The sequence below is a fragment of the Saimiri boliviensis genome, chromosome 12 (genome assembly GCF_048565385.1).
Source record: "Saimiri boliviensis isolate mSaiBol1 chromosome 12, mSaiBol1.pri, whole genome shotgun sequence".
NCBI classification, from domain to species: Eukaryota; Metazoa; Chordata; class Mammalia; order Primates; family Cebidae; genus Saimiri; species Saimiri boliviensis.
In genome coordinates, this window is record NC_133460.1 from 109,926,924 (window position 1) to 109,946,262 (window position 19,339).

Here is a 19,339-nt window from a genome sequence, read left to right on the forward strand (position 1 = left end):
AGAGCTAATGCTGGACTCCCAAGTCCAGTGCTCTTGCTGTTATCTACCACAGCTTTTCCTGCTCCAGCCCGTCTCAGAGGCAGTCTGGTGATGTGTCCTAATACCTGAGGGTCATTATCTGCTTCTCACAGCCATTCAAACTGCTCTTTCTAGGATCCTCTGCAGTTCAGGGCGCATGTGGTGCAGAGCTCAGATAGGGGTCACTCAGACAATGATGCTGCTATAGCATTTACTATACACGAGTCACTTTTCTAAGGGGCATGCATATGTTAACTAACTTATGTTAGTAACTCTATGAACCAATTGCTTTGACTATCTTCATATTCAGATAAATAAAGTGAAGCAATGAAAGTCCTAATTTGCTGAATCATATCCCACTAGCGAGTGACGGGGCTCGGCTTGGAGACGTGGCAGCTTGGCTGAAGAGCCTACACTTTCTGGTGTAGTCCCCTAAATACGAGGACCATCTACCCCAGTTTGCCCAGGATGGTACCTGTTTCCACCTCGCATCCCAGCTTAATTATTAACAGCATTCATGCCCCTGTTCCATGAGGTTCACAAGGAGATGGTCAGTTTGTCTGAATTTATCACAAAATAAACAGGTTCCATTAAGTTAAAAATTGCTGTTTTGTTTTGTTATTAGGTAGGGGTCGCTCCTGTTAACCCACACCCATCTTTCCACCTGGACTGCTGCACTTAAAAACACAGCAGCTTAAATATAAGCCACATAGTTAACAGGCCCACAAGAGCCTAAAGGGCTTCAGGACCCCAAAGTACTTCCATTCTGGGCCCTTTAAAACCTCTCCCAGATTTTGCGTTCGCTTTCTGTAACATTATTTACTTCATTGTTTCTAAGATGCTCCAAGATCCTCCCACGCTGGCCCTGGAAAGTTGTGTTGGCATGTTTGTCTCTCTTTTTCACACCCTCTCATCTGAGTATAACAGGAACTCTTGTATAGCCTTTAAACAGGTAATAGTGTAACCTTCATTAACTTAAAAACCTAGGCTGTGACCTCCTGGCAGTCAGTGCTAGAATATTTGCTCGACTCTCTGGGCTGTCTGGGCAGCACCAGTCCCACCTGCAGGTGTCAGCCACTGCAGCAGAGCTCTGGGGAGGGCCGCCGGCAGTCTGCTTCCTCCCATTCTCCTCTTAGTACATGGAAATGTTATCTATAGTATAGTAAATGTTACTATGACATTTAAAGATCATTTTGTAAGTTCCAAAGCCAACTCTTGAGTTTCCAAGTGATTTACCAACAAGTACATATAATTCTCTAGTAAGTCTTACAAACTGGGCTCTTAAAGTGGCAAATACTATTCCTGAGAGTCTTGATGCATTGGTTAGGAATCCTCTGCTAGAAGATCTGCACCATCACAACAGATAACACCATTGTAGAATCTTTTTTTTTTTTTTGAACCAGGGTCTTGCTCTGTCAACCCGTCTGAAGTACAGCAGCATGATCATAGCTCACTGCAACCTTGAACCCTTGGACTCAAGTGATTCTCCTGACTCAGCTTCACAAGTAGCTAAGACTACAGGTGTGTGCCACCACACCTGGCTCATTTTAAAAAAATGAGATGGGGTCTCATTATATTGCCCAGGCTGGTCTTGAACTCCTGGCCCTCAAGCAATCCTTCCACCTCACCCTCCCAAAGTGCCAGGACTACAGGCATGAGCCACCATGCCCAACCCTGAAGAATCTTTAATTCCCCTTTTTGCCAGTGCTAACCCTGGCCTCTGCAGCCTTTGACTTTCATTCATTCATCCATTCACTTTTTGAGATAAGAGTTTCGGTCTTGTTGCCCAGGATAGAGTGCAATGGTGCAATCTTGGCTCACTGCAACCTCTGCCTCCCGAGTTCAAGCGATTCTCCTCCCTCAGCCTCCCTAGTAGCTGGAATTATAGGCAAGTGCTACTACGCCTGGCTAATTTTGTATTTTTAGTAGAGATGAGGTTTCACCACGTTGGTGAGGCTGGTCTCGAACTCCTGACCTCACGTGATCCACCTGCCTTGGCCTCTCAAAGTGCTGGGATCAGAGGCGTGAGCCACTGCACCCGTGACTTTATTTCCTTCCTGCATTTTCCCGTTTTTGTGAGGCACTGCCTTACCTAACGAGCCATGCCCATTTGTGTTTGTGTTCACTTTTCTTTTCATAATCCAAAGAATCATAGATCATACCAAGGCCAGTCATCTGGCCACTACCAAAATGAGTTCTGCCTCCAAATACAAAGACGACATCTGCTGTAGTCTGGTACATTTTGGCTAGTTTTTCTCCAAATTCCTATCTAGGTGTCACTGCCTTCCCAGGGTAACAGCAGTCTCAGGCCATCTGTTTCCACGGAAGTGGTCAGCTGGTCCTAAGCCCTCTTACCCCAATGGACAGTGACTGTGTCATTCAGGATGAAGGCCAATTGTCAGGCAGCCAAGGAAGAAAAAGAAAACTGATTTTTAAAAAAAGAGGTCCAGAGCAGGGGAATTCAATTAACAGCCTATAGCCTAGTTATGCCAAATTCATTTTCACATGGTTCACGCATCCTGAAAAGGGTAACAAGTGTGCTGCATTTGCGTATTTCGATTATAAGTTGAATTAAATGCAGCAGCTGCAAGCATCTTTTTCTTGCTTTGCTTCCAAAACAATGAGTCAGAGTTAATCCACAGTTATATTTTCCCCAAGCACAGCAGAAAAGTTATGTGTGTATTGTCAGGAGACAAAAATACATTGTTACCCTCACCCTTTTGTCCCCCAGTCATCAGCTTTAAGCCACATGGAATGAGCAGCACAGAGGGTGACCACTGAGAGGACATAGTGCGACAGTTTGCTTTTAAAAATCCTGGACATCACCAAGCCTGCCTTTTCTTCTCCCTGCATTTCTAGTCCACCAAACATCTACTACCCTGAGCAAGAAGATGCCTAGGAAACCAACAGGTGGTGATTCCTGGGCTTATGAGAACAGTGGGACTGGAAGAGCAATTTTCAAAAATGAAACTTACTTGCTGGGGCTCAGGACATGCCACCCCAAAATATGACTGGAGGAGACTAGAATATGCCACCCCAAAATATGTGTCTTTGGCATATTTTGAGCTGGTTATTCTGAGAAACTGTAGACACAGGAGTAGCTCTAAAAAAGCTATCATTTTGCAAAAGAAATTGACATCTATAAAGGAAATCTACATTAGCAAGTGTGGTGGCTTACACCTATGGTCCCAGCGATTTGGGAGGCTGTGGTGGGAGGATCACTTGAGCCTGGGAGGTAGAAGTTGCAGTGAGCTATTATTACGCCATTGCACTCCAGTCTGGGTGACAGAGCAAGACCCTGTCTGAAAAGAAAGAAAGAAAAGAAAGAAAAGAAAGAAAGAAAGAAAGAAAGAAGGAAGGAAAGAAGGAAAGAAAGAAGGAAAGAAAGAAAGAAAGAAAGAAAGAGAGAAAGAAACTCCAAGCTACCAAGAATTCTTTCTGCTGGTTCACCCTTACGCTTCCATACTCCACATTCCCCTCCTCCTCAAGCCCAATCCTCCTGTGCTCCATTATCCAACAGGAGGTAACACTTCTGGTGTCAGAACAGATATTTCCTAGAGGTTTGTGGGGTTTAAAAAATTACCTTCACAGAATGTTTACCTCTAGCGGGAAAATGCTTCAGTCCAAGCCACCGCCCCTCACCCACCATGCTGCTGTACACTGACACACAGCAATCTTGTGCACGTAGGATAGGAAACAGGCAGGAGGAGAGTGGGTGAATCTCAGCCACATGCCTGGCTGACACCAAAGCATCAGGCTACCTGGTCTGTTCATGAAGTCACAGTGGCCTAGGCCTGCAATGTCTACCCTCTTCATAAAAAGCACCATGCTTGTTAGGTTGGCTTCCTGCATTTCTGCTGGCTTAAGTGGCGTCATGTCTTTGGAGGCAAATTCTTCAGTGTACAGGCAGAAAAGTTTTCCTAAAAGACACCAAGTAAAATGGCTTTAATATTTCTGGGCTGCCTGCATACAAGAATTGACATTTAGTATTTGTGTCCACAGTACTACCTGAAGAAGATGAGCCAAGAATCTGCTTGCGTATCTCTGCCTGGCTTTGGCTAATGGGCTGCATGACAAGTGAGTTTGCTCTTATTCTTGGGTTGTACACCTTTAAATGGAAAGACAGCATCATTAGTGTCAGGTAAGTCATGATTTAGTAGGCTCACTGATCCTGAAGAGAATATGCCATTCGCAGTAATTTACTCCATGAAATGCACTGCTACAGACTCATTTTCTTTGTACAATATTTATTATTGTTTCACTTGCCTTGAGATGGAAACTGCAAGTGCTTTGATAAATGGACTTAAAGGTTGTCTGCTTTCATTGTGGCTTCAGTAACTATGGGACCTCTGTATTGTCTGTTGAAATACTAGCACTGTCACTTCTCGAAGCACTGTACTGGTGAATTATAACATATCCTCATATGCCACACAGAGAAAGGGCTCTCACCTGACAGTGCCATGTTTCTTGACAGTTTTGTTCAAATCAACCAGGTTCTCGGTGGTCTCACCTTTACAACACATACTGAGAGTTCCAGTGATGACATCTAATACAGAAACTGCCTATGGTACTAATAGTGATTTTCCTTACAGGTGGTTCACCGGGGCAAGTGACAGCCCTGGCTTCTCTAAAGGCTGGACTAATTCAGGGAACTTTCATGACTGTTGGAACTGCTCTGTCGTAGTAAGGCAGGGATATTTAGGAGGCTCACAGTCTCCTGGAAGGATAAAACAACTCAGCATCTAGTAACAGTAAGTTAATCAATTATTTGGTAGTTTCCCTTCAGACGTCAAATGCTATGATTTTCTGAAGTTGCAGTGTCGTTTGGAGTTTGAGATAACTTGTTCTCATTTTTAAAATTTTTAATTTCAAAGTAATAAATAAAATATTTTTTAATGATTAGGATGAAAATTTCATCTTGTCAATTATAAGCCAAAATTTGCTAAAATTATACTTGAAACAAATATCTAGTAAGTTCTCTGGGGTAAGATACTAATTACTTTGATAAAGGGGCTATCAAAAAAATCCAATACAATGTTCATAAGAGAAAATTAGGAGTCAGACAATTTGCTTTGCGAGTACCTTAGCTACAGAAGAAAAAGCATTAAGGAACTACTGCCTTGAGGCTCTAATAGTTGAGTCTTTCCTCAAAACTTTAGCCTTTGGCAGCTTAATCAATTTAACTAATTTCCAAACTTCCAACATGCTAATGGAAGACAGTAACACATGATAGAGACTTTTGTTACTGGCTGCAATCATTCTTCTTTGCATTCATGACCAGATTCAAAGAATTCACAGTTCACATAGTTCATCCTCACTTTCTGATCAGTCAGATGGTAGGAAACTGAGAAGCTGGTGCTTGACAATGATTGCCAGTCCGTTTAACCTACTCAATAATTACCTTTCTTCTTTCCACACCCACATCGATAACAAATTTGATTGAGTTGCTCCAGATCAAAGACTCTCCAGAGCTAGTAGTTAACACCACTCTTCTTTGATAAAGTTGGTATCTTTTTTCTGTTTCATCGATTGGCTTGAACAATGTACCTTTCTCTTTCGGATACAAAGGAACAACCACCAGTTCTCCAAGATCTGGATTTACGTTAGATCCTTCACAGACGATTTCATAGACTTTCTCAATATCCTAAAGTTAAAAAAACAAACAGACAAAAAAACACCCATGAAAATAAAGTACAATGCACACAACTTCACTATTAAAAAATATCTGAATTACAAAAAATTTTAGGCAATACTACATAAGAGATACAGAGAAAGAAATGCTTGTGTTGCTGCCTACATGTATCTTTAAATAAGGAAAGCTGCAACTAAATGAGAAATTGTCTTTGGGGAAGTTAAATATAATTTATATTGTTTTCCCACTTAATTTCATTAGATTTCACTAAAAATCTAAGTAAAAAAGATGACTTCCCACCACTGCCATAGTTTTCACAGCTCCATTCCATTCCCCAGGTCTTAGCTTACGTCTCTTCCTTTCCATACCTCTTGTGAAACGTACTGCCTTTGCCTTTATACATTTATCCTGCTACTTTTCTAGCTTGATGCAATTTCTCGTATTAACGATGACAAGTAAGCAAAAGTTATTCTGATATTGGTGATACTGCATCACTGTGCTTTAATGGTAGCAGGACTAAGGATTATATAATCTCTGCATTTCCTATAAAAGCACACATATTAATACAGACATATTTTATAATCAGGATCTCTAGCTAGGTCATTTAAAAAATTATTTTGACCCATTAGCACTTTAAAATAGCAGAAATGCAATGAAGTAGCAGGAACTAGTTACTGCTACTTAAATCTTTGCATGAATCTGGCATTTAGAAATATCCTTCTAAAGTGTTTCACTGTCAAATATCTTGGGGAAAAATTATTTGCTGTAAAACACTATATAAGTAATTGGTACAAAATGCTCAGAAGGTAAGACATTTTAGATAGTATTTTTCTATTTCTCAAATCACATCTAGTTTTTTAGAACTTCATATTAAATAGAAGTCACTTAATGTAATTTTTCTCCTTTTCATTTTTCCAAAATTTCTACTTAAGGGCCTTAACAAACTACCAAAGGGAAGAAATGCTCACACAAGAAGAGATTAGTTTAGAAGTCAAAAAATTTGTTTTCCCATTTAATTTCATTAGATTTCACTAAAAATCTAGGTAAAAAAGATGACTTCCCACAACTGCCATAGTTTTTACAGCTCAATTCCATTCTCCAGGCCTCTAGCTTATGTCTCTTTCCTTTTCATACCATTTGTAGAATGGGATTGAATTAACTCAAGGGTTTTGTAGGAAGACAGATCCACCTAGAAAAACAGCAAGGTACCACAGGTCACCGAGTGCTAGGTGAGCAGTACTCGTTTCCTATCTATTGAGCGGCTCCCAGGACGCTGGGCAGAGGCCGCTCCATGGGGTCCCACATCAGCTGTTACACAGGTACAGTCCCTTGCTTGCACTTCCCTTTTCCACATATAATTGATATACTTGGGGCAGATTTTTTTCCCAAGAGAACAGCAGGACCATTGATCTTAACATGTGAAAACTTGCCAGTTGGAATAATAAGAACAAAATGATTTTTCCATTCTTGTAATTCTGATTACTGCACTTTACCCCGCATATGCAGGAAGGATCGTTCAGAAATTAAAAGGAAAAGAATGAGTACTTGAGCGGCATCCCCTGAACCTGGCAGCTGCTTGGCCTTAGGAAAATATGCATTCATTCCTTCCAGATGAGTCCGTCTAGCAAGCTTCTCAATGGTGCAACTTAACAGCTAACTTGGATTCGGAAAAAGAGATTTGATTCCAGTAGCCCATTCATGATCAATTTCCAATCAAGATAAACTTTTTATTGCACTGAAATATTTACCTTTATTCTCTTAGAATATGTTGGGAAAAGTAATTATGGCCACTAATTCTTTATTTGGTTCTAGTTGCTAAACCTTTTTAGTCATAGGTGAATTCTTCGACCTAATCCTCTCTCACTGAGCTACTTCAGCTCTCTTGTAAGTGGGTTCTAATGTTAAGTTTTGTTCCATATGGCAATAAAAAAAGAACGTTTAAAATCTTCAGAAGAGAAAAAGCAGAGCAAACTAGAAATAGATATAATATATAGTTTAGGCTCCTCAAGCACAGCTGATACAGGGTTTTAAGGCCATAATCTTCAGAATTTAGGGCAGAAAAGCCTTTAAAAATATGCTTCTCGTGCTTCAGACATTTTGTTTATTCATTTCCTTCTTATTCAATGTATGTTATTTATCAATGTATGTTATTTAAATATGCGTAACTTTCCTGTAACTACCTGTATAGCTATGGAAAACTGCAACACCCACTGAAAAATGATATCTAGCAGATATCCAGCTTGCTAAAATGAAAGAAGATCCACAACTGCATGGAACATTGCCCAGGAAAATCTCCAACCTAACACCACCTTTGTGACAGCTTATTACTGCACAATAATCTGGGTACATACTATCATAAATCTCAATGTATGTTTTCTATTTATTTTATATTTTCCAGTTAAAAGACAGCTAGGTGATAGGAAACACCACACTAAACATTCAGGGCTCTAAGTCTCAATTAAGCACCAAGACACAGGGCAGCCTGTGAATTAGAGATTAATTCACAGCAGGTGTGGTGACACAGGGCAGCCTCTGAATTACAAAGATTAATTCACAGCGGGTGTGGTGCTAAGCAAGCGGTTGGAGAAAATGTGACATACACCTAATGTAAATGCATTGCTGTTTCACCAAGATGTTTGAGAATATTTCTGTACTTTAAAATATATTTCTTAGTATAGAAAAATGACAGGGCTGGGTGCAGTGGCTCATGCCTATAATCGCAGCACTGTGGGAGGCCGAGACAGAAGAATTGGTTGAGGCCAGGAGTTCAAGAACACCCTGAGCAACATAGTGAGCCCCCGTCTCTAGAAAAACAAAAACAAAACCAACAAAAACTAGCTGGGCACACTGGCACACACGTGTAATCCCAGCTATTGGGAGGCTGAGGAGGGAGATGGCTTGAACTCAGGAGTTCGAGGTTACGCTTAGCCAAGATCACACCACTGCACTACAGCCTAGGCAACATAGTAAAGTCCTGTCTCTAAATAAATGAATACAAATTTAAAATGAAAATTAGTACATTTGTATTAGACTGGTTGAGTTTGTTTTCACATGATATTTAAGTGCTATGGTAGGTTTTAAAACTTTATATAGAAATCAAGCATCAAATAGCTTGATTGGGGAAATGATCAATAGTTGTTAGCATTGATTTCAGAGCAAGACAAATCTTTCCAATAGACAAATCCCAATCCATAAGAGATGAGTATCTTAATGATGGATTCTGACAAAAATAGTAAGAAAGAAAAGTCCATTAGTATACGGAATGGTGTTCTGCTTGTTAGGCAGGAAAACCAGGTAACACCTGTGGAATTCAAGGCTGAAGCAAGAGCACAAAAAATCTGGTGCCCAAGTAAAGTCTACTGAAGCCAGCACAATGTCAGTGGCTGGCTTGCTGCCCCTCCCACAGGGCAGATCTGCTGCTGAGCCCCTGGACAATGAGGAGCCCACCTTTAGGGGGTCCAAGAATCATGTACTCTTAAGACCATCTGCACCTCAGTTCTGCTATAAGCTTTATTTTCCAAAATCCATTTCCAAATCCATTTTGGAATTTTTGCTTACCCTGACTTGAAGGATAACACTCATCCTATCAGTCTTAATCGAGCCTTTTTTTTTTTTCTTGCAGAAATGTATATCCTGGGTTTTAAAATTTTTTTTCATTTTTTTTTCTAGAGACAGGGTCTTGCTTTATCACCCAGGCTGGAGTGCAGTGGTGCAGTCATAGCTCACCGCAGCCTCAAACTCCTTAGTTCAAGCAATCCTCCTGCCTTAGCTTCCTGAGTAGCTGGGACTACAGGCCTGAGCCACCGTACCTGGCTAATTTTTTATTTTTCTTGTTGAGATAGGGTCCTGCTATGTTGCCAAGACTGGTGTCAACCTCTTGGCCTCATGTGATCCTCCACCACAGCCTCCCAAAGTGCTGGGATTACATGTGTGAGCCACAGTGCCCAGCTGATGTCCTGTTTTTCACCTGGCAATTCTGACTCTCAAATATATTAGATTTGCCATTCTTCCCTTCCGTGGGCTTCATCTGGTTATCCTGAGAACCTCTAACTGTTTTATAAATCCCATCTCTCTGTAATCATTTTATTACTTTCCTTAGGACTTTCTTGAATATCTTGAATCATGCAGGATGAGATGATAACAGAATAAACCACTGAAATAGGCAGATTTGCTATTCAAGAGAATGTGTATCATCTAAATACAGAAAACGATAAATATGCAATTATATTGAGGTTCTAGAAACAGAGAAAATTTAAGAAAACTAAAGTTCCCAAAGCCTTTATGCTTTGAGGGTAAAACAGAATAAATACTTCTGAAAGTGTCTCAGAAAGCATGTGGATGTTCAGGAAAAGGCTCTGACAGAGCCGAGCCACTCATCTGTTCAGCTGTGGCTCAGCCTGTATCAAATAATTTCCTTTTTGGTTTCTGTTTAATGACTAGAACCATTACATATTTGGGTCATGGTCTAAAAACTAGTGCTTCTCCTCTCTGCAAGAGAAGATAGGAAAAAAAGGCCAGGCAATTAGTCTCCATGAAGAAAGGTCTAATTCTAGAAATCCTGGAGGCTTTTAGATTCAGCCAACAGAGTGAGGGGGAAAGAAACAGGGCCAGTGTAGCTGCAATTAAAAAGAATGCAACCACAAATGGTACTTGGCTGTATAAAAGCAGTAACAGAATGGAAATAATGCTTGATTGCACATTCCCAGTCATTCTTTTCAAGAGCTGAGTTAAATTTTTTCTTATCTTTTAAGAATGGAGCCCCAGTCTAGAGAGATGACCTTCTCAGGTGGGCAATAAATTGTATTTTCTGCCCATACCCCACTGACTATCACAGGACTGCTTGTGGGAAATGTTTTGTGACTTAACTCTGTGCCAAGTGCTTAGGTAATATTCCTGATCTCCAACAAATGCACCTGCTCACAGGGAGGCAGCGGAGAATGTCAGGGGAGTCAGGATGCACCTACTGTACCAAGAGATGACAATTCACCAGGCCTAAGTAGAGCCAGCTTTGCCTTTGGGCAGCGCACTATCTGGCCTGAGCCTTCTGGAGGGAAGCTGGCTCAGACACCTCACCCATATTTTTGTTTTCAGAACTGCATGTGATTCTAGAAACACTTCCTGTTCTCCTTTCAGCACAGGTTTTATTTAATGAGGTGTGATCAAACCAAATATTTAAACAGTTAATTAGCAAACTGAAACCTGTATGTTAGTTATTAAAAGCTTCCCAAATGAAATGCCTTTTACTCTGTAAGGTTAGAATATCACTTACTTACTTGTTCACAGGCCAGAAAGACTACAATGTCACCCTTCTCACCCGAGTGGTGAATTTCAAAGATAAGGCGTAAAATAGACTCAAAAGAATCCTTTTGAGCCTCACGAAGGTACACAACCTCCACAGGGTGTTTATTTTTCACTTCTATGAGAGGCACATTTCCATAATAAGAATTGAGTTTGCTGATGAGGTGAGGTGAGGAGTTAATTATGAGCTTCAGTTCTGGTCTTGCTAGTAAAATGTCTTTAAGAAGTCCAAGTAACACATCAGTTGCAATGCTTCTTTCATGAATATCATCTAAGATGATGACCCCATAGCTACCCAAAAAAGGATTGGACATCATTTCTCTTTGCAACATATCATCAGTACAATACCTATAAAGAAGAAATATTAAAGTTAGAATAGTCTTATGCTAAGTCATGCAAAGAACTTCCTAACAACAAAAATGCCTTTCCTATATTCATTTCTCTAAATCAGTAATGCTAAATTTTTACTGGGGCCAAGATTCCTTTAAGTTGATACAATCTACAGAATTACATCACAAAAAAATACAGATAAACAAAATTTACACCCAGTTTGTGTATGTTCATAGACCGGCCCCTACAAAGACCACTCTGAACCCTAGGTTAAAGACCTCTGGCTAAATATTTATTACAAATGTTAATAAAAGCCTGCATCTAACATTTGTTCTGAGATTTATAAATAAAAAGTAATATAATAAAACACCCCTGTCATTTTTTTCCTCTCTCATTCATCAATGAAAGAATTCTAAGTAAAATTACACACTTTTCAAGGAAAGGATACAAGAATAACCGTCCTGGCTCAAGCTCAGGGCCCAGCTATCCCACTGTTAGGACAGACACTATTATTGGTGGTTCACTGTGGGAGATGATATCATTAAGATGTCATCCAAATAATAAGCAAACAGAAGTATCTAAAAAGTAACTATCTATTTAAGGGCAGCATGAAAACTGGCTAGAATTCCTGGAACGTGGAGGGGTCATTAGTGATTTGAATGGACTTTTCCCATAGTTCTTGGGATGATTTTCTAAAATTAAAATAACCACCTATTAGTCAGTAAGCTTAATGAGAATAACTTTCTGACTCTATTTACATATTTACCTATATTACTGCTTGAAGAAATCAATCCCATATGTTTTCTACCCATTTAAGGTACCTACTTTTATTTATTCTTGTATGTGGCAGTTCTGAAATTGCTATCCCTAGACAGGCCTGCCTGCAAGGTTAGCCCTTGGCTGGCATTAGGGAACTCAGATTTGGGGAGGGTTCTCACCACTCCCACAACTGATAGAGTAGTTTACTGTGCCTGAACCACTTACACAGGCAATATGGTTTATGCTGCACATGTGCTCTCCTTCTTGGAGTCTGGAATTTTGAAACATACTAGGCAGAGGGTGACTCTATGGCCAGCCCTCAATTAAAACCCTGGGCACTGAGCCTCAGTTTCCCTGGTGGGGCACCATTTCATGAGCTGTGAATGAAGCTCACTGTTGTGACTCCACTGGGCGAGAGCTCAGGAGCTTGTGCCTGGGTTCCTCTGAACTTCATCCCGTTTACCACTTCCCTTTACTGATTCTGCTTTGTATTTTTTCACTGCAATAAACCTTAGTTATAGGTAAACTGTAAGCTGAATCCCAAGAATCTTTCTAGCAAATCACTGAACCTGGGGGTGGTCTTGGGGATCTTAACACAGTCCTCAATTAACCTCTTTCAAGGGGGGGGCAGGGAAAGGAAGGTAACAAACATCTATTAAGCTCCTAGTGTGTGCCAGGCATTAAGCTGGTGCATACATTTCTCATTTACAGAATAAACCTTCAAAGTAGACATTACTATCCCATTACAATGACTCATTTTTAAATGAGAAAACTGAAATTCAGAAAAATTCAGTACCCTGCCCAAGGTCACAAAGCCAGGGAAAGAGTCAAGATTTAAACCCGGATAATATTTGTTCTATCTGATGTCACTGTCAAATTATAAAGATTGCTTCCTTGGCCTTGTAGTTTTGGTGATAAAATCCATGTTCTTCCTCTCTGTATCTTTATGAGATCTAAGTGTATGTTCTCTGCCTTTCTTTGCATAAATGTTCTCATTCTGTGTCTTATTAAATAAGCAGTGATAAATTGATCATTACTTTCTTCAAACTTAAAAAAAAAAGCATCTTGAATACTACAGTATTATACTTTGTGCAAGACGCCAACAGATATCTTGAAATATAGTTTTCAAATCATCTTTTGCTGAGGTTAATTAGTATATTAATACACGTTACTACTGCTTCTCATGCCAAAACAAATTATTTTAATTTATGGTATTTCTTTAATGTTAGAAATTAAATTTCTGTTCCCTTTTCAGCAAAACTCACCTAAGCACTGATCTTATAGGAAGTAATGCTGCCCTAGAAGACTGAGAAGGTATATGTGTTATGTAAATACATCTAGGCTTAGTTAAAAAGAGAGAAGATGGTAACTTATTAAAAACTCCAGTAGACTCATCCAGCAAGGCCTAGCCTTCCAGATGATTATATAAGGGAATCACGAAGGCTCAATCCTAAAACTTACTACACAAACCTACATTTTTCTGCAGTCCCACCTACTTGAGAGGCTGAGGCGGGAGATCACTTGAGCCCAGGAGAAGTTCCATGTTACAGTGAGCTATGATCCCACAATTGCACTCCAGTCTGGGCAATATGAGCAAGGCTCCAACTCAAAATAAAACAAAACCACCACCTATATTTTTTTCTATATAACACAAAGATATATTTCTGAACTTTATGGTAATGAGATACTATATATTCAATGCTTTAAAGAGTGCTGTTAACTAATAAGTATGTAAAAAGATCGATATACTATCAAGGTTCCAGGAAATGCAGTTTATATTTTCAAATTAAGGCTAAATTTCTAAAAGCTAAGACTATAATAGTTAAAAGTTTTATTAATATTTGTATTTTATAAAATTATATAATTGAGTTTAACCTTAATGAACATTTGAGAAGTTTCCAGTTCTAAAAGCAGAAAAGATTACCATTTCACACTATGAATCACTTTTATGAGATATCTCGATATATAGTTTCTAAAGACTATTTTAAGTATATAATATTCAGGTATTCACTGTTTCAAAAAAGGCCAGAGAAAAGCTTAAAGAAAAACAAAGTTGTTACATATAGCCTCCAAAAAATATAGTAGTAGGCTTAAAGATCGTTTACTAAGTGCCTGTGATGTGTTTGATAGATACTAAGGAGTTACTAAAAAAATGAAAAGGACAGTATCAAATATAGACTACTGCCTTCTATAATCAATAATCAATGTTAAATCCTCTGATTTAAATAGCTATTCAATCTGAGCTTATTCAAAATTATAGCTCACATACTTCCTCAGGAAAATAAATCTTGTTCTAATCATAATTATAAAAATATAAGTATAATTATAAACATAGCTACCGCATACATACACTATAAATCAGTTACATAAATTAACTAAATAGTCCTCACAACAACCCTCTGAGCAAGTATATTAATAATCACCCACATTTTTCAGATGAGGTGACTTAAGCTCAAAGAGGTCAGGTGACTAGTAAAAGGTTACAAGTTACTAAGTGGTGGAGACACCCATTTTACAGCCATGTTGCCTCCACTTCAGAGCACAGAATACCAGGAAGAAAATACGTATTGCTTTCTTTTATCATAGGGGTCTTTTCAATAGTTCTGGCCTCTTTCCTGTGACTCAAACCCTGTTCACAACAATGCAGCAGTGTCTTCTGCCTCTGCACTGCTTCTGAGGGCATGTCACGGTGGAAAAGAAAGTACACCGTTCAGCAACAAGAGTAACTGTAAAGTGAAGACATAAAAGCAATGAAAAATAAGGCAGCCCAGCAAGGGCAGAAAGAAATAGAACCTGCAAACCTGTCGAAGCAGGCAGCTACCCTCTGCCTAAGTCCAGGGGGCCTTGTGCCTCAGTCCATCACACCTGAAGTAACTGTCCCTACCCCTTTCTTTAAGCTAAGAAAGGAACGCTACACACACACTGAAACTAATACATACTTTGATACAAATTATAGTATTTCCTTTGGGTGTCAGAATTGAATGCCTGGGTTTTTCACCATAAAATAATCCTAAGTCCAACACGTGACAGATGTTTAAAAGGTGAGGCATGTCTGACATTATTAGATTTCCCCACAATTATTTACCTCATAGCTTCCCATATTAAAAAATATCTGAGGCTAGGCGCCGTGGCTCACGCCTGTAATCCTAGCACTTTGGGAGGCCAAGGCAGGCAAATTGCCTGAGCTTAGGAGTTCGAGACAGCCTGGGCAACATAGCAAAACCTTGTCTTTACTAAAAATACAAAAAGTTAGCCAAGTGTGGTGGCACGTGCCTGTAGTCCCAGCTACTCAGGAGGCTGAGGCATTAGAATCGCTTGAACCCAGAAGATGGAGGTTGAAGTGAGCTGAGATCATACCACTTCATTCCAGCCTGGGTGACAGAGCAAGGCTCTGTCTGAAAAAAAAAAAAAAGAAAAAAAAGAAAAAAAAAAAATCTGATTCCACTCCACATTAAGATAAAGCTGTTACAATATTTCATTAAAGGGTTTTCAAAGTCTAGATGGTATTAAAGATATAATATTAGCTTCAGAAGCTAGTCAGAGCCATTATTTAAAACATGAAAATTGAAAAGGCTACTTTAAAATGTAAAACAAACCAACCAACCACGAATCTGCTTAGGGATCCTTAACCCTTTCAGGGTCGTATGTCTTGTCCTGTCCAGCTCTTTAAATAGTTTGTGAGCTTCTAAGAATCAGAAAGGTGTTTATGTTTCTTTTGTACCACTTAAGTACAATTTATACAATAAGCAATTTATAAATACATACTAATTTAATGACTCAAGGACATAACTGTTATAATAGCCGAAGGTATCTTCAAAAAGTTCAAGTCAGAGTGCTGATGGTCTAAAGACTTTTCTCCTATGATTTGACACTAGCCTGAAGACTGTCTTCTATTTTTGAAGACAAACATTTGAGGGAAAGTAGCTTAATACAAATCAAATGAGCCCCATGGGCTTTCTTTTTTTCTGGGACAGGGTCTCACTCTGTCATCCAGGGTGGAGTGCAGTAGCGTGATCACAGCTCACTGCAGCCTTGATTTCCTGGGCTCAAGTGATCTTCCTGCTTCAGCCTCTTGAGTAGCTGGGACTAAAGGCATGCACCACCACAATCACTAATTTTTCTATTTTTTGTAGAGATGGGATCTCACTGTGTTGCACAGTCTAGTCTCAAACTCCGGGGCTTAAGTAATCCTCCTGCCTTGGCCTCCCACAAGTGCTGGGATTACGGGCATCAGCCACTGTGCTGGGCCCCACGGGCTTTCTGAATGGAGAGAAGAACTACACCAGAGTGTAGTGCTAGCTGGGACAGGGCAAAATCCCTTCAATCATCCAACTGACCAGACGTCCTCCATGGGATGAGCACATGAGACACCAGGGACATGAGAATGTGAAAAACCATCCCTGCCCCGTTACACAAAAGCAGAGCTTCCCAAACACTGTACAGGGCACACTCGTATGCCACACAAATGGGTTATAGAGGTGCAGAAATACTGACCCTGAGATACTTATCTCCTTGGCTCCTGGAGTGGTCAGGCAGTGCCTGGGGCAGCTGAAGCCCGCAGGATGGTCATCTCTGGCTGCAGGCAGCTTTGACCATTTTCTTGAGGTACTGTATGGATACTATCATTTTCTATGGATACTATCATATTTCTATTATCATTTCTTGAGAAGCACTAGCCCAGAGTAGTGATTTTTCCAATTTCTTTTTTCTTTTTTTTTCTTCTTTCAAGCTCTTGGAAATTCTCGTTCAAAGGAAATCTCATAATGAAGCTAAGCACAAAAAAGAGATACCACAACTTGCGGTAGTCACAGAGAAGGTTCCTTGGAACGTAGAAGACTCTGAAAAGTATAGTTTGAGATCTCAAACACTGATTGAAGCTGCCATGATGGCGGCTAACACCCAGTTTTACAGAAGCCCCACAGAGGGTTTTCTCACTTCTATTACTGGAGGGGCCGGGAGCCTTCCTGCAGCAGGTGACCGCTACACTGCATACTGAGTGACTGGCAGGAACGAGCCAGGCCCAGAAGCGGCATGACACGCTAAGCCCAGGGAGGGGCAGGTGTACAGGCACAAGGTGTGGAAGCACGGGGCACACAGCGTGCTGCAGGTTTCCATGTGGCTTGCACACAGGCAGTGACGTGGACCCTGCATGAGGCACAGCTCCAGAAGCACATGCTTGAACGTTCTGTGGGGCCCATCAAGTTGTCAACTTTTTTGTGGGAATAATGAGAGTCATGGGATAAGTTGAGGTAAGAAATCCCTGATGGTGCCAGTGTGGGAAAGCAACTGTTAATGGCAGGCTGATGACAGAGAGACCAGTTGCGACTGCACAGCATAGATGCTTAACACATAGAATGCCAGAATAATGCTCTTTCAGAATTGTAGAACCTAAGCTAAGAGTCTCCGCAGGGAGCAGAAGAAGCCCTGCAAACCAACCTCAGGATTGTTTCGCTGGTACAGCAGTTCTCGAAAGGGATCATATAGCCAACTTCATGACCAATGTTAACATCCATTTCATCCGCCACCCGCAGGGCAAGCTGGACCACAGTCTGCTTGTGGACCTGGGTGCATATCACGCCCCCGTGCTGGTAGTGGATGGAAAGGCAATATTCAGCACACCACTGAGGAACCTGTGATGGGGAAAACGAGACAGGATCAGCTTCTGCAGAAAACAAAATGAGAGACAGCTCTGTCTTACAGCAGGGTTCATCTTATAAGTGATTTTTTTCTTTCATCAGTAAATCAGCAGTGAGCTGTATTACATCTTATTGAGTGAAACTCTGAACAATATGGATTATTCACAGAGTTACTGCTAGGAAATAAAGTTAAGAATAAACAGGAGTTAACAGGGACTGTGAAAGTTTGACTCACAGACAAAAAAAAGGCAGATAAAAATCAAGGGCAAAATAAAAAAATACTTTCAACCTCAACTGTTTCTGAAAAGACTAATGTATTCAGAGATTATCATTTTCTTTTTGGTTCGAAGGCCCATCAAAAATATGGCTTCTGTTATCAGCTATTGTGTTTTAAGTGATATAAATTACAGATAGCATTTAGATTAAAAATACTGACTCAAAATTAAAGCATACACATTTAAATTCAAATGATCATAACGAATATCCAGATAAACCTACTTAACATTTCCCCAATTTAAAAAACTTAAAATATATTGATAATTTGCCATCTAAATATAATTAAATAAATAAACCCATCTAAATAAACCCAGTGAGATAATCAACCAACCCATCTAGAATTGGAAAATGTCGATTCCAAGCAAAGCTGCTCTAGAGCCATTTTATTTTAAAAATCTTTTTTTCTAAAATATATTACAGACCAGCTGATGTTTATCACATTAATTTATACAAGAATTATTATGTAGAATGTACTAAATTCATTTGTTGCTCCAATCTTAAGGCACTGTCAGTAAATTATGCATTGTTACATGCATTTTAAAAATAAGTTATTCCAAGTGTGTTTTTAATAGATCTAAGGTATTTAAATGTTGTAAAATTTCTAATTATCTTGAGGTTTGCTATTTATGAGATTCATTATGAAATTCTTAGATCTGATTCCTCACTGCAATTTGAAAAATAAACATAACTCACCAGAAATACAAGTAAATCAAAATGACTGACTGACTACTGGAGACTGCACATTTCTAATGACTGAAAGGCAAATGCACTGCCTGCATTTGAAGACAGGTGTCAGCCTTGTCAACAGGTTGAAATTTATCAGTAATTACGTACTCAACGCTTACTTTGTTCTATGAAAGATGAAGGTGTAAGATACTGCACTCAGGAAACATGGAATCAAGGCAAGACCCAAGTCACCTAAGGGACTGGCTTGCCATTAATTTGTTCCCTGTAAACCACACATTTTCTAAGCTTTAGTTTTCTTACCTGTAAAATGAATGGATTGAATGAATGTGAATTATCCTTCAAGTCTGAACTGTGTGGTTTTCTCTGCAAGGCCTGCTGTGATTCCCTAGGTATCTAGATCCACGGTGTGCTTCCCACCGTGGCAGGATCACCTTCCTGGGGTTGTCTGTCTGGTCCTAGTTCCCCCACTACCCAACAGCCCCTCAAATGAGCTCTATAAGCAGAGACCTACCTGTCTTGTTCACCAAATAATCCTAGTACTCAGTAAATATTTGTTGAATGAATAATTTCTTATACATTCCAGAAATGATTTAAAATTCTACGATTCTACGTAGTGTAAGAATTTACATAAAATTTTGTCTCCTTTAATCTGTAGCAAGTAATTTTTTATTCTTGCCAAATCCTGACTTTCAAACTGATTGCC

At 39.8% G+C, this 19,339-nt stretch overlaps 1 protein-coding gene across 5 annotated transcripts in view; it reads right to left on the minus strand.

The window, feature by feature from the left end:
- The window catches only part of DHX32 (DEAH-box helicase 32 (putative)), a 62,478-nt gene that overhangs the window by 11,572 nt on the left and 31,567 nt on the right, over window positions 1-19,339 (minus strand). For all 5 annotated transcript variants that reach the window (XM_074383074.1, XM_039464975.2, XM_039464976.2 and 2 more), the window contains 5 exons: window positions 17,474-17,667; window positions 10,924-11,296; window positions 5,420-5,662; window positions 4,027-4,126; window positions 3,780-3,938 (listed from right to left, as the gene is read on the minus strand). In XM_074383074.1, coding sequence (XP_074239175.1) covers window positions 3,780-3,938; window positions 4,027-4,126; window positions 5,420-5,662; window positions 10,924-11,296; window positions 17,474-17,667 — 1,069 coding nt within the window. The remainder of the gene's footprint in view (window positions 1-3,779; window positions 3,939-4,026; window positions 4,127-5,419; window positions 5,663-10,923; window positions 11,297-17,473; window positions 17,668-19,339) is intronic.